Here is a 13,626-nt window from a genome sequence, read left to right on the forward strand (position 1 = left end):
CAATTGTCTTTCTGTTTCCTGTTGCAGGTGCATAATGGGTGTAGTCAAGAAGGCCTGTATTCCCATAAAAGGACATTCTGAATAACAGCTTATTTTCATGTCTACCCAAACAACATTTCACTCACTACGCCAGCAAACATGCCAATATGACTGACTCATGGACTGACACAGCTCATGGTTGTTTCCTTCGATTACTTTATTTAGTTTTGTAAATTTCAAATAAAAAACTTGATGGTGTCAGCTCAGAATTATTTGTCCAGTCATGACAGATCAAAACTGAAAACTTGAAGTCAGAACTGCCCAATTTACTTTCAAAAGAGGATGTCACGAATCAGCGAAAGAATATATCTGGGACATCATTGTCAGTAGTTGAGCCAAATATCTTTTATAGAGGCGACTATTAAGCATCCATCGTGTTCAGGTCAACGCAGAGTAGGCCCAGGGTTCTTAAAGTATGACCAGTAGGTCAACAGTGGCCCTCAGCAACAGTTTCAACTCTTACCTATCATCCATAGCTTATGAGTTACAGCTGCTGTCAAGAACTGAGCAACATAACCCACCATTCTCGCCAGTTCATAGGATAATTATAATCTATATAGTGGATATAAGAGATCTAAGAGGATCTGTTGTCCTCTGAATGCTGAATATTTTTAAAAATATACATCTTGGTGATGGTGTTAAAACCATGAGTGATAGGTAAGTGGTAGATGTGGCCAAAAATCCTGGTTTTTGCTCCATTCTGACTTTCATGTTAACATAATTAACTCAGTGAAGCTCATGTTTCATTCAGAGACCACAAACTCATTAAAGAGTCAGAGATTAAGATGCTCTTACTGTCATTTACTTTCCATTTTATTTACTTCTCATTTATTGTTTAAAAATATTAAGCGATTAAATTGGGTTATGTGGATAAAATAATGCAAATAAACATCAAACCACAACCATTCAAAATAAAATAAAAAAAAACGAATTATGCATTGAAAATGAATGAAGATAAATAAAATAAATACATACAGCTGACAATAAGTTGGTGAAGTAAGTCTAAATGTGTTAAAAAACAAAAACAAATAAAACACAAAACAGATGAGGAGGCTTTAATACAAATCTTTATTTTTCTTTCAAAAAAATAAAATTTCACAGCAAACACTTACAGCTGTTATTCAGCTTGAAGAAACAGCAGGTCATAATGTTATTAATAAAGTTATGTTTAAGGCAAATAATCAAAGCTCCTCCCCTTTCAGCAATGCCTAAATAAGCTATGTTTGCAACAAAGGAAAGTCCCGCCTATAAGGAGCCTAGTTATTATTATTCTAAACAAGAAGCATGAAGGAGGATCTGGGGTTATTTGATTCACTAATATCTAAAAACAAAATAAAGATTTTCTTTTAGCATATAAAAAAACTCTACTACATCACCCACAAGTAATAAACAGCCTGTTACTGGCAAAGACTCAAGGGAAATGTAGTTAGTGTGGTTACTGATGTCTCCTGCTGTTTCATTAAAAATGATTTGTGTTCCATAAAGTGCTATTTGTGGATTTACAAAGTACATTATGTGCAATTCTTTTCAAACTGCACATTTAAATCGGTTAGTTAAACAGCATCCAGGTCAAAGGTCAAATACAAAAGTTGATGCTCAGAAAAAGATTTGTTCTGTTTTAAAGTGGTGCTAAAGTTTGCCTACAAACATATATTCCATTAAAAATTTTCCTATACAAGTATTTATCGATTTAATCCTCCTCTGGACTGGCAGCTTTAACTTTTCAGCGTGACGTCTCCCTCTGCTGGTCAAACTCCACCAACACACTTGGCTTTTTAATAATGTTTAAATCTGCAAAACAACAATAGTCTTTTCAAACACCTGAGCACACACACATTCACAGAGTCATTTAAATCTTTTTAAGTGAATCAAAGGAAAGAGGAGATTAAAATGTAACACTGACTTCTGATGCCTGAATGTCATCGAGTGTTTCAGCTGCAGGAAAGAAAAGCTCCAAACGCAACAATTTAAGTCTGAGTTAAAGACAACTTCTGTGTTTAGGACACTTCATCTGATTTTGTTTGCCTGTTTTCAGAAACAGAAGCTTTCAAATCTAAAATTAAGAATAAAGCAGGCATGATGTAAATGACGTGGATTCAGCGGTTGGATAAATTCATGGATTCGTAGCAGATTAATCGGCGTGTAACTCCTGAGGAGGATTTTGCATCTCATACATTCTGGTTGCGGGGTTCGCAGGTTCGAATCCTGAACAGAATAAAAAACAAAATGAGCAGAAAAATTAACAAGACGATGGTTTAACTGCACATCTTTAAACGGAGGCGTGGTGTCAGCTCCAGCAGGAAGTGATGGACTACAAACAGAACAGTAGGACTACAAACCATCAGTGGTGCTTCCTGTACGGCGTTGCCTGGAAATACTCATCAGGAGTGACGGTCTTCACCCCGCCAAAGTAATCCAACACCCACACCTGAAACACAAGGAAGGAGGACCAGCCTGCTGACTTCATGTCACATGATTGGCTGAGAGCAGCACAGGTGTGCACTCAGGACTACAAGTGCTACAGTAATGATAGAGCTAGTATTACAAGGTGTGTGATGCTGGAGTACCTGTAGTATTAGTGGTATTATTATAATTTTTAATAATAGTACTATGGCAGTGTCTTTCTAGTATTATAAATAGCTCAGTTATGCTTTTGTATCAGTAATATTATTACTGTAAATTTTCTGGTATTACTAGTTTCAAGTTTTAATGTCAAGTACAGATAAACCGAGTAGCCACATTTAGCCATAATGAAATTCTTTGGCTCGTGTCCTCAGCTTTACGTGAGCATACAGAAGTGCGCAGAAGTGTGAGTTAAATGTGTGTGTTAAATTAAGAAGAAAATAACAGAAAATTTAAGAGAATTGAAGTCAAGTTGATATTTATAGTTTGTGTGACAGTATTTATAGGTTGAATTACTACTGAGTTACTGCTAGTGGCAGGTGGTAGTACTTCTATTATTAGAAGTATTGTGTACTACCTGTATCTGTGTGGTGTTTTAGTGTTAGTAGTATTATCCATCATTATTATACCATCATTATGATAGTGTAGTATTATAATATATACTTATAATATATATTGAGTTGTTTTAAACAAGTAGTATCATGGATTTAAAGTGGATTATTATATCAGTACTGATATTTGTGTCATGTTTTAAAATGACAACAGCATAACAGAAGCATGAGTGTACTGCACGTTCACATTTAACTTGTATTATTATAGTGGAAACATTCAACAGTATTTATAGTATTATTAGAAATATTAGTAGTACTTATACTTATTATATCTCTAACAATGAACATGTAGTAGTACTGTGGGATTGTTTCAAAGCATTCATAGCAGGTCAAGTTCAGTAATTATCTGAACTTGAACTGACTTGAACTATTATGTTTTAGTATTATGTATTATGTTGTAGTATTTAGTATTTATTTATTTATTGTCATTGTCAAGAACAATGAAATTGCGTTTGGGGCTTCCATACAACCCCAAAAAAAGAAGAAAATAATAAATACCCCTTAAAACCCAAGTGTACATATTTAACCCAGTGTGACTCCAATGCAATAAGACAATCCTTAGCAATAATGTTCGTAGAAATTCAGACAAAGACCTGAGAAACATGACAAAATACAACAATGCAACCCATTCAATATTATTGTACTGTGAGATATGATATCAGATATGATAGTTATCTATTTAAGAAAGGGGGGGGGGGCAGGAGGGGGAAGAGAATAAAGATGTGATGCACCAATGCAGACCAGTTCATTGCTATTAAGAAGTTGGATATGGTTATTGTCCGTGAGAGGGGGGCAGAGAGTTCAGGAGCCTCACAGCCTGTGGATACAGGCTGTTGGCCAGTCTGGATGTTCTGGCCTGTATAGACCTGTACCTTCTCCCTGAGGGCAGCAGATGGAAAAGGTGGCGCGCAGGGTGATGTTGGTCCCGCAGGATACTTTGCAGTACTACTGTGGTATTATGTTGTAGTATTTGCAGTACTACTGTGGTATTATGTTGTAGTATTTGCAGTACTACAGTGGTATTATGTTGTAGTATTTGCTGTACTACTGTGGTATTATGTTGTAGTATTTGCAGTACTACTGTGGTATTATGTTGTAGTATTTGCAGTACTACTGTGGTATTATGTTGTAGTATTTGCTGTACTACTGTGGTATTATGTTGTAGTATTTGCAGTACTACTGTGGTATTATGTTGTAGTATTTGAAGTACTACTGTGGTATTATGTTGTAGTATTTGCAGTACTACTGTGGTATTATGTTGTAGTATTTGCAGTACTACTGTGGTATTATGTTGTAGTATTTGCAGTACTACTGTGGTATTATGTTGTAGTATTTGCAGTACTACTGTGGTATTATGTTGTAGTATTTGCTGTACTACAGTGGTATTATGTTGTACTATTTGCAGTACTACTGTGGTATTAGGTTGTAGTATTTGCTGTACTACAGTGGTATTATGTTGTAGTATTTGCAGTACTACTGTGGTATTATGTTGTAGTATTTGCCGTACTACTGTGGTATTAGGTTGTAGTATTTGCAGTAGTACTGTGGTATTATGTTGTAGTATTTGCCGTACTACTGTGGTATTAGGTTGTAGTATTTGCAGTAGTACTGTGGTATTATGTTGTAGTATTTGCCGTACTACAGTGGTATTAGGTTGTAGTATTTGCAGTAGTACTGTGGTATTAGGTTGTAGTATTTGCCGTACTACAGTGGTATTAGGTTGTAGTATTTGCAGTAGTACTGTGGTATTAGGTTGTAGTATTTGCAGTAGTACTGTGGTATTATGTTGTAGTATTTGCCGTACTACTGTGGTATTAGGTTGTAGTATTTGCAGTACTACTGTGGTATTATGTTGTAGTATTTGCAGTAGTACTGTGGTATTAGGTTGTAGTATTTGCAGTAGTACTGTGGTATTATGTTGTAGTATTTGCAGTACTACTGTGGTATTATGTTGTAGTATTTGCCGTACTACTGTGGTATTAGGTTGTAGTATTTGCAGTAGTACCTGTGTGATGTTGAACTTGGCGAAGAACCAGTTGTGGTCGCTCGGCCACTCGATCATCTCGGGGTGACGAGTGAACAGCGCTTTCTTTGCAAACTCCGCCTCTGTCCCGTTCACCTGAACCACAGCAGGAGGAGGTGATCATGTGATGGGTCCGAACTGATCATGTGTGAAACACAGGTGTGTGTACATACCTCCTGTACAGATCCAGACAGGATGATGTGAGCACAGAGCGGACTCTGAGGGTCAAAGCTCTGCTGCCTGCAGTAATCAGTCTGAGCCAGAGACATGGACAGAGACGCCACAGGGCTCACCTGCATCAATACACACAGCACAGGTAACACACGCATACACACATCTTATAGCATTATTAAAACGTATACTTTTAATTAATTAGTTGTGTCCAATTCTTATTTAATGCTATATTTTTCTTAAAATTAAAATATTTATTTATTTATTTGTTTATCTTTTTTTAATTTAGGCATTTCATCCTCCATATACAGACAAATAATATCTAAATATGAGAATCATTAATCATTTTATATGTCTGGGACAAAAATCTGCAATTTGAACCATTAAAACCTGCTTGAATATGTCCCAAAAAATCATTGGACATCCTCTTCCTTCCCTGAAGGACCTGTACAGCACTCGCTGTCTCAAGAGGGCACGCAGCATCCTACGGGACGGTACACGCCCAGGACACCGGGTGTTTAAGCTGCTGCCGTCTGGCAGGAGGTTCAGGCTGCTGAGGTCCCGAACAAATAGACTCAAGGACAGCTTTTACAACAGGGCAATAGCCCTGATCAATGCAAATAGCTGACCTGACTGGCTACCTGGACTTTTTTTGGGGGGGGAGGTAACAACAGTAACAATAATAATATTTATATTTATATTTATAAGAAGGTGCAATAACAATTAATGTGCATTAATAACAGTGTGCAATACAAATACACTTATTCTTCTTTTTTATTACTAAGTTATTATACTATGTTGTGTTGTTTGTGTTGTGTTGTGATGTTTCGTATCGGGTCGTGTTGTGTTATATGTAGTGTATGTAGTATGTATGTGTAGGACAGTTTTCCAATTTCATTGTACTATTGTACTATGTATGACTGTGGAATGACAATAAAGAGTTATCTTATCTTATCTTATCTTGAAGAAGTGAGAAAGAAACTGAGGTCATTAAAACTGGAGGTACTAAAAATAAATATTTAATCCTGAGAAAATGACTTTTTAGCTCAAACAAACTTTATAACCTTCTGCAAGACAATAAAAAGCTGCTGCTCTGTTTAATTTTGATAACTTCCTGTAATAAAGCAAACTTTAACAAAGCTGAACTTCATTTAAACCTGTTTTCTGTGTCGTTTCAGCAGATTTCAAGCACTCGTTTCTTCTTCTGTGGTCTCAACTTCTGCTTTGACATGTGACTGACAACTGCTGAGTCACTGTCAGGAAAATATGCTGAGTCATGCTGCACTTACATCACAGTTTATGTAAAATGCAGTTTTATAAACTCAACTATTCATGATTTTATATCTCAGCATAACTTCACATTATTTCACATAACTTCAAATAACCTTTAAAATGAAAGTCTGAATATTAAAATGTTAAAAAAAAAATTACCTTAAATGCACAAAATAATGTTAATGATACATTTCTTCCCCATGGGAAAGAAAATCATCATTAACATTATTTTGTGAACTAAAATTTTCAATTAAAAAAAACTATATATTTTAGTAAAATAGAAAAGATAAAGAAGATACAAAAAACCCCAAAACAAATTAAAGAACATTAAATCAGGCTATTTATACCTTTTTATTTCATTTTTTAAAAATCAATAAAATTCTAAATATTTTTATCTATTTTTTATCTTTCCGTTTTTGTAAATGCATTTTAGACCTTGGCAGTTTTGCTCTTCTATATGTCAGGAGTATTAAAATAAATATTCTTGATGTGTTTGCAATAATTCTGCAGTAGCATTTTAAAAACAGTGCTAATCACTACAAACATTTACATAAGCGTGTTGTTAGTAAATGTTGTGTTTACCAAGTTCCACACTTTTGTTTTGTATAGAATAAGTTACTGACAGCTGATGGCTTTTTAAAGCAGAAGATCACTAAAGTCAAATGTTATTTAATTTTACGCTTTATCGCTCCAGAACCTGTAACATTGAACTTTAATGGCTTTCACGGTAAAATCAAAGGTTTTCTTAATGGAGTTCTGAACGAGAAGCAGTGCCTTTTACAGCAACACAGCGCAGATACAGAGAGTGTCGAGTACACTAAATTCTAGTTTGTAAACTGACTTCTGAACAGGAAGGCTCAGTTCCTGTTTTAACACTGATATCCTGGGTCAGGCTCACCTCCAGGTCCTGCACGGAGATCTCCATGCGGGTCAGGTACATGTAAGGCACCCCGGAGCCCGAGCCCCTTGGCCCGTCGCTCACCGAGAAGACATTAGAGAACGGCTGGCCCACCACCGGTTTGTGGGTGGAGATGGTGGCCATGGAGGCCCAGTCCACCTGGTGCGCAACGAAGCGCGCGACCCGGGCCACCTGGTCATGAGGCGGGATGTGGAACCGGGACGCACCGGACAGGGAAAGGGAGGCCAAGGAGAGGCCGAGGAGGAAGACACGCACAGCCCGCCACAGAGATCTCATCTTTGGCTCGAGTGTATGGTGGAGAGTCGGTGAAGACCGAGAGAGGCGATATAAACAATACCGAATATCCGGTCTGAAATTTCATAATAAAAGCATTGCTGGGCTACAACCGAAAGTCCGCAACCAAAAGCTGGAGTGTCCATGTGACTTTTCAGAAATAATGGAAATATTAGGAATAAATTACAAACAAATGTAAAAAAAAAAAAAAAACTGCCATAAATGATAAATTCAGTTGCATATATACATATTTTTTTAAATAAAGGCTGTAATAAATACATTCCGACATTTATATACAATTTCAAATCCCCCAAAGAGCTGCACCAATAGTAAACCATTTACTCATGTTGAAGGTTTTCAAAGCAACGTTTATTATTGCTTAAAAATGAACACAGAACTTTGACACTTTGGGCACCAGTTTCAGGAGAAAAGTTGTACTGGCTGTTTGAACATTAAATCCATGGTAGTGTCAAAATAAAATGACCAAAGTAGAGATACAAAAAATAAAAGCTCAAACACAGAAAAAGGGTTCTCAAAATTAAAGCCTTCCCAATAATAAAGACTTGAAAAACTTTCAGAGTAAAATAGCTGAACTTTTATTTTCTTTTTAGGAAAAAAACCCTCTAAATACCAAAACTGTTACTAACAAACTGTATGGAGGATCACTTGGCCTCCATTGCTATGTGACCTTCAACCTCACAAACTTCACATAGGTTCTCCTCGATGGTGAATCTCCCATGACAATTGTCGCTTTCGCAGAGACAAGACACTTCCTGTTTTTGCAGTGAATCGATCTGGACGTTGGCAGAGTAGTCCCAGGTGAGCTCAGTGCCAGCCACTACGGCCCTACAGCAAGAAAACAAAGAGGACAATTATTAAAATGACCACTAATAATAACCCACATTAACGTCCTCTCAGTTCTCTTCCTCACCTGCTGGTGAAGAAGGCAACGACGGGGAAGGCGGGGTCGTGGGAGTCGATGAAGACATTCTGGATGAAAAGGTTCGGCTGGCAGCTGTGCTGTGGGCGGGGTTAGAGATCACATGATATCAATAATAATAACAATAATAATAATAATAATAATAATAAACAAGAAGAAGATTTCTTCTTCATTAGCATAAAAAATATATAAACTATGAACTAAAAGGGGGAAAATTCCACAATTTAAACTAAGCAGTTAATATTTTGAAAATAACTACAAACTATAAAGGAAATGTCCAAAAATGCTTTGGAGAAAAATGTACAAGCAAAAACAAAAGACACATTTTTTTAATTCTTTAGAAAGTTTTAAAGATGCAAAAAAATCTTGTGAACAAGATTAACACAATGAAAAGTATAAAGAAAATATTAGAAACACACACACACACACACACAATCACACACATATATATAACATTTTGAAATTACTAATGAAATTAAAAAAATGTTTTGTTTAAAAGTTTTAAATTGTCTAAAGAAATCTTGTGAAACCGTTTATAAAATACAGTTATAAAACGTCAGATATGTCAAACTTAACTCATTCTTCTTGCTTCCTCCACTTCTGTACCATTGATTCATTAATGTTGAATTCTCTGGCAGCTGCTCTATTCCCATGTTGTTGCAGTATATTAATGACTAACCTCGTATTGTGGATGGATTATCTCAGTTGTTCTCCTGACTGAAGTTTGTTCTGTTTACAGCATCCTGCCATGCGATTGCATTTGTCTCTAACCATCGGGAACCCTCATGTTAACTTTCATCAAGTGAAAAAAAGTTAGCGTTCATCCTCCAGGTTCACTGTGTTTATGTTATGCTAACATAGCTGTGTCCCTAGTGATCATGTAGCACATCATTACATACTAGCTAGTCCAACTTCAGCATCATGTTCCTGATCAGCTGGACTCACGTTGATGAAGCGGCTCACGTTTCCCTCCTTGCTTGCGTCCACAAAACAAACTTCGTCCACCTTCGCTGCTCTCTTTAAGCTCATGCTCGCCTTTGTACCATTCACACCAGCGCTCTCCGACATTGATGCCACCTTCTCGTCTTGCTCTTGATCACCTGACACACAGTAGCCAATTGTTTACCAGCTGTGTTAATGTATCATTTGTGTGTTTTGTGTGAGTCATTACTGACCTGATGAAGGAGACGTCGGCTGCAGACCTCCAACCAGCACCGCCTGAATCTGACAGAAGAAAATAGAAGCCTTTTACTTTGAACTAAAGATCACGAAGGAACAAAAATACATTTTAATCAAATAATTAGAGGAAATATTCAAAGGAATGCAGGACACACAAATGATTTAAAATAAACAATAATTCTTTTAAAAATCAGGTCACAAAATATTCAAAGGAAAAAATAAAAATATGTAAATTGAAAACCTGTAATGTCCATACAAATACAAATGAAAAATATTTACAATATAATAAAAATGTGTATAGAAATATTGGAATTAGAATATGTAAAAAATTATTCTGAAAATAAAAAAAACTTTACAGTAAAGTAAACGAGCCTAACAAACCTCTTCTTGGTCTGTGGTGCTGGAGCCGCTGTCGGAGGGTCTCTGAATCACAGGGACATGCAAAAGAGGTGAGGTAGGCGGAGACATAGGCGGGGGCGTTTCCAACACATTGCGTCGGCCCTCCAGCACAGGTGGGGCCAGCCACTCCGTGACAACCTCCACCTCATCGTCAGACGGCAGGTCGGACCTCGTCAACTTTGGCGGCGGTGGTTCGGTGGGATTCAGGACCCTCTGCAGCACCACACCTGGACACAGATGAGAGGACGAGTTTACAGACCGTGGCTTGGACGGAGCCACTGAACGCTGAGCCACACTCACCTGCGTAAATGCACACAAAGGTCCCACGGTCCAGGTCGTCACGGCAACGCACCCCCCAGCCACAGTTCTCAGTCTGGAAGACCTGGAGTCGGACTCTGATGCCTCTCTGGACGAGACGGTTCTGGCAGAGAGATCGGTCACAGCCGCACCACGGGCCACACTCAAAGAGCCTGAAGATTGATCACCATGGTAACACTTTGTCAGCAAATCAGTGAATCAGTTAATGATCAATACTTCCACTGGGAAACCTAAAGCTCCTGCTTTAGCTCCTTTTGAAAAACCTCTACTTGTTCACCTCACCCTGATGGGTTGGCCTGTAACAGCCTGTGATGGCGATAGTGGCGCTCTCCAGAAGTCAAGGCCATGCAGGCGCAGCGCTTTGCATCACTGCAGCCATCTGTGCAGTCACAGCAGGCCTTGAACAGCTTTGGGCCGCGGCTCAGGAAGCAGCCATGTGGCCAGCGGTCCTTCCTGTAGCGGAATTCAGCAGGCCGGGAGCCACCGTCCCCGACGCACAGCTCCACCGGTATTGGCTCCGCCCCTCGGCTCAGGTCCTGTTCAGGCTGCCGAAGGCCCCCTGGTGAAGGAGGGTCCAACCGCACGGAGGGGTTAAAGGTGAAGAAATCAACCTGCAGGAGGAAAACTGACCCACTTTAAAGACCTGAAGGAGGAATATACAGAGAGACACTGAACACAGCAAAAAAAAATCATCTATTGACCTGCAGGATGTCATAGCTCTCTGTAGCCTCCAGAAAAAGCATTACGTTGTCATGGTTACGGAGGCTCAGCCCACATGGTGCCTTGTAGATGACGTCCCAGTTTCCTACGTCTTCCTGCTCCTGGTCCCCGTGGTCCCAAAGCACGCCCTCTTTGGCGGGTGAAATCAGTGGCATGGCGGTCAGCCTCTTGAAGCCGCAGAGCAACGGGATCTTCAGCGGGTTCTGGCCCCAGAATAGCGGCGTGGACTGAGTCATGCTCGGCAAACAGGGCAGGCAGGACTGTAAAGCGAAAAACAGCTCACGTTATCAGGATTTTAAATATTCAAATATTCAGGAATTTTAAAAAAAGCCTTTGGCTACGAACTGTAAATGATCACTGTTAAATTAAATGCCCCCAGTCTGGTATAGGGACTGACTATGACAGTTTCTTCTTTTTTTTAAAAAAAGTCATGAATTAGATACTGGACATTATCAAGTTGCTTTAACCTCCTAGGACCTGCCGTCCACATATGTGGACGTCACATTTTGGGTTATTTAGACCAAAATACTAAATTTTGCTCAACAATGGCCTGATATCCACTTACGAGGACATTATACTGCTACTGTTCTATCGAAATTTTAAGCAAATATCCTCATATGTGGCTCTCATTTTTCTTAGAAACAAAAACCAGGTAAAAAAAAAAATCTGGTAATTCTTTGTTTTTACATTCATTAGGTCCCAATATGCCCAGATATCAAAGAGAAATTAAAAGTTTATTAATTAAAAGAAATTAAGAGTTTGGGTCTTAGGAGGTTAATGCTTCTTCTCAGGATAAAAGCCCCAAGTTACTTACAGGAACGTATAAGGATGCTCTGAAGTTCTGAAGTATATCAGATTTCTAAATTAAAAAAACTATTTGATAGATTTCAGATAATTACAAGGATCAGGTTTTCAACATATTCAAGATTCTGGGTAAAAACTAAAAGGGATCAACGTGTTTTCAGGCTGTTAGATTATCAAGATTCAGAATAAAAGCACCATATAAATGAAAGAAACTTTTTGAGATCAAATTAGGCAAAATAAATTCTCGGGCTGATTCTGAATGACATCAATGTGTGTTTACCTTGGAGCAGGTGTGGAGGTGGTACTGCAGCTGGACAGGCACAAGGGGAGGCAGCAGCTCCTCTCTGCCAGCAGGAGACGCTGTTGGACTGGATAACCCATTAAAAGGAGGCAAGAAGGATGAAGAGGAGGAGCAAGAGGATGAAGGGCTGTGTTGGAGGATGTCAGCTGGCAGCAGCTCTTCTGGGGAGGAATAAACACTCAGCAATAGTCGGACTCAAACACAACAGCGAAGCCTTGAGATTTACCGGGGTTTACCTGAGCCAATGACCACCTGAACCACCGAGCTGTCCTGGTCCTGGAGGGAGGCCAAGGAGGAGGAGCAGTCCAGATGCTCTAGCAGCTTGAAGGCCTGGACATACTCTGAGAGAAGACAGAGAGTAAAGATCAGGATAGGAAGATTGCCAGAGTCCCGCTCGCTCGCATCAGACATGGATCAGAACCTTTATCTGTGGTTCCACTCCTCTTCAGAACTGCCTTCAGGTGCTCCAGGTACTTGAAAACCACATCGAAGACCTGATCCACATCCTCATTGTTCCAGAATGCCTTGGCCTTCTCTGGAAAAAATAAATCGGGACAAATGATCGTATCAGAAGCATAAAAAATGTGTAAATAAATAATCTGGACCCCCAACTACTGAACCTGGACCAGATTAACTGATAAAATAACCAATAAATGTCTCTGTATGCACATTTAACCTAACTCTCAGCACGTAAAAACAGGGAAAATGTGATATTTCATCTAAACCTCATCAGAGCAGTTATCCATTACAAAAAAGAAAAGACAAGAAAACAAACCCCATAACCTGGACCCCTTAAATCTGGCCTAGACCCCACAGACTGTATAAACCTACTAACAAAGGGGGGGAAATTATAGTTTTAACTCCCCCCCCCCCATACAAAGGTGTCTAGATTAAATCCAGATAACCCGGGTTTGTTGGATGTGGACTAGGACAGTGTAAACAGACTCTTGCTGATTTGAAACTAGCTTTCAGCCGTTGTATTGTACCTAAACCACACTCTCGCATTTCCTTGTGTGTGTCTAACAGGAAAGCTCTGAGGCTAATGTAGCATTAGCCCGGTTAAACCTGGGTTAGCTGTCTGTGCAGTGCTCTGCACCTCTGAACCCCCGTTATCCGCTTCGGTTCCGTTTGTACTTCAGTTCTTACCAACATATTCCGGATCTAGCGGCTCCCCCGTTTCCATTGCACATTAGCCTGCTAGCACTAAGCTAACAATAAATAAGCTCGCGAGCTCACCGCTAACTTCTAGGTAAC

At 39.0% G+C, this 13,626-nt stretch overlaps 2 protein-coding genes across 5 annotated transcripts; both read right to left on the minus strand.

Moving 5' to 3' along the window:
• Nucleotides 1-1,088: 1,088 nt before the first annotated feature.
• Nucleotides 1,089-7,780, minus strand: creg1 (cellular repressor of E1A-stimulated genes 1). Its single transcript, XM_085447584.1, has 5 exons — nt 7,418-7,780; nt 5,250-5,369; nt 5,059-5,172; nt 2,379-2,467; nt 1,089-2,244 (listed from the first exon to the last, which is right to left on the minus strand). Exons 1-4 carry the CDS (start codon nt 7,712-7,714, stop codon nt 2,381-2,383), a joined length of 618 nt encoding a protein of 205 aa, XP_085303710.1. The 5' UTR covers nt 7,715-7,780; the 3' UTR covers nt 1,089-2,244; nt 2,379-2,380.
• A 278-nt stretch (nt 7,781-8,058) lies between these two features.
• setdb2 (SET domain bifurcated histone lysine methyltransferase 2) lies at nt 8,059-13,584 on the minus strand. 4 transcript variants are annotated; one of them, XM_085447577.1, is made up of 12 exons: nt 13,519-13,584; nt 12,794-12,907; nt 12,609-12,713; nt 12,352-12,530; nt 11,249-11,527; nt 10,830-11,158; nt 10,530-10,699; nt 10,212-10,456; nt 9,827-9,875; nt 9,597-9,751; nt 8,643-8,731; nt 8,059-8,557 (listed from the first exon to the last, which is right to left on the minus strand). In XM_085447577.1, exons 1-12 carry the CDS (start codon nt 13,553-13,555, stop codon nt 8,374-8,376), a joined length of 1,935 nt encoding a protein of 644 aa, XP_085303703.1. In that variant the 5' UTR covers nt 13,556-13,584; the 3' UTR covers nt 8,059-8,373. The 4 variants fall into 4 exon arrangements, with proteins under 4 accessions (XP_085303703.1, XP_085303702.1, XP_085303704.1 ...); XM_085447576.1 differs by having other exon boundaries at nt 12,352-12,533; XM_085447578.1 differs by lacking the exon at nt 13,519-13,584 and adding an exon at nt 13,359-13,401 and having other exon boundaries at nt 12,352-12,533.
• Nucleotides 13,585-13,626: the final 42 nt, after the last annotated feature.

The sequence above is a fragment of the Copadichromis virginalis genome, linkage group LG23 (assembly GCF_057382275.1).
Source record: "Copadichromis virginalis isolate Kocher_CV1m ecotype Utaka linkage group LG23, C_Virginalis_male_GT1.1, whole genome shotgun sequence".
Lineage (NCBI taxonomy): Eukaryota > Metazoa > Chordata > Actinopteri > Cichliformes > Cichlidae > Copadichromis > Copadichromis virginalis.

Bases quoted from the DNA above. Each gene is read 5' to 3' on its own strand.
- creg1 (XM_085447584.1), bottom strand. From the start codon at position 7,714: ATGAGATCTCTGTGGCGGGCTGTGCGTGTCTTCCTCCTCGGCCTCTCC. The intron at 5,370-7,417 runs GTGAGCCTGACC...GTATTGATGCAG, and splicing joins TCTCCGTGCAGGACCTGGAG to GTGAGCCCTGTGGCGTCTCT. The intron at 2,468-5,058 runs GTACTACTGCAA...CTTGTGTTTCAG, and splicing joins CCAAGTTCAACATCACACAG to GTGTGGGTGTTGGATTACTT.
- setdb2 (XM_085447576.1), bottom strand. From the start codon at position 13,555: ATGGAAACGGGGGAGCCGCTAGATCCGGAATATGTTG. The intron at 12,714-12,793 runs GTTCTGATCCAT...GTCTTCTCTCAG, and splicing joins GAGTGGAACCACAGATAAAG to AGTATGTCCAGGCCTTCAAG. The intron at 11,159-11,248 runs GTCAATAGATGA...TTCCTCCTGCAG, and splicing joins AGAGCTATGACATCCTGCAG to GTTGATTTCTTCACCTTTAA.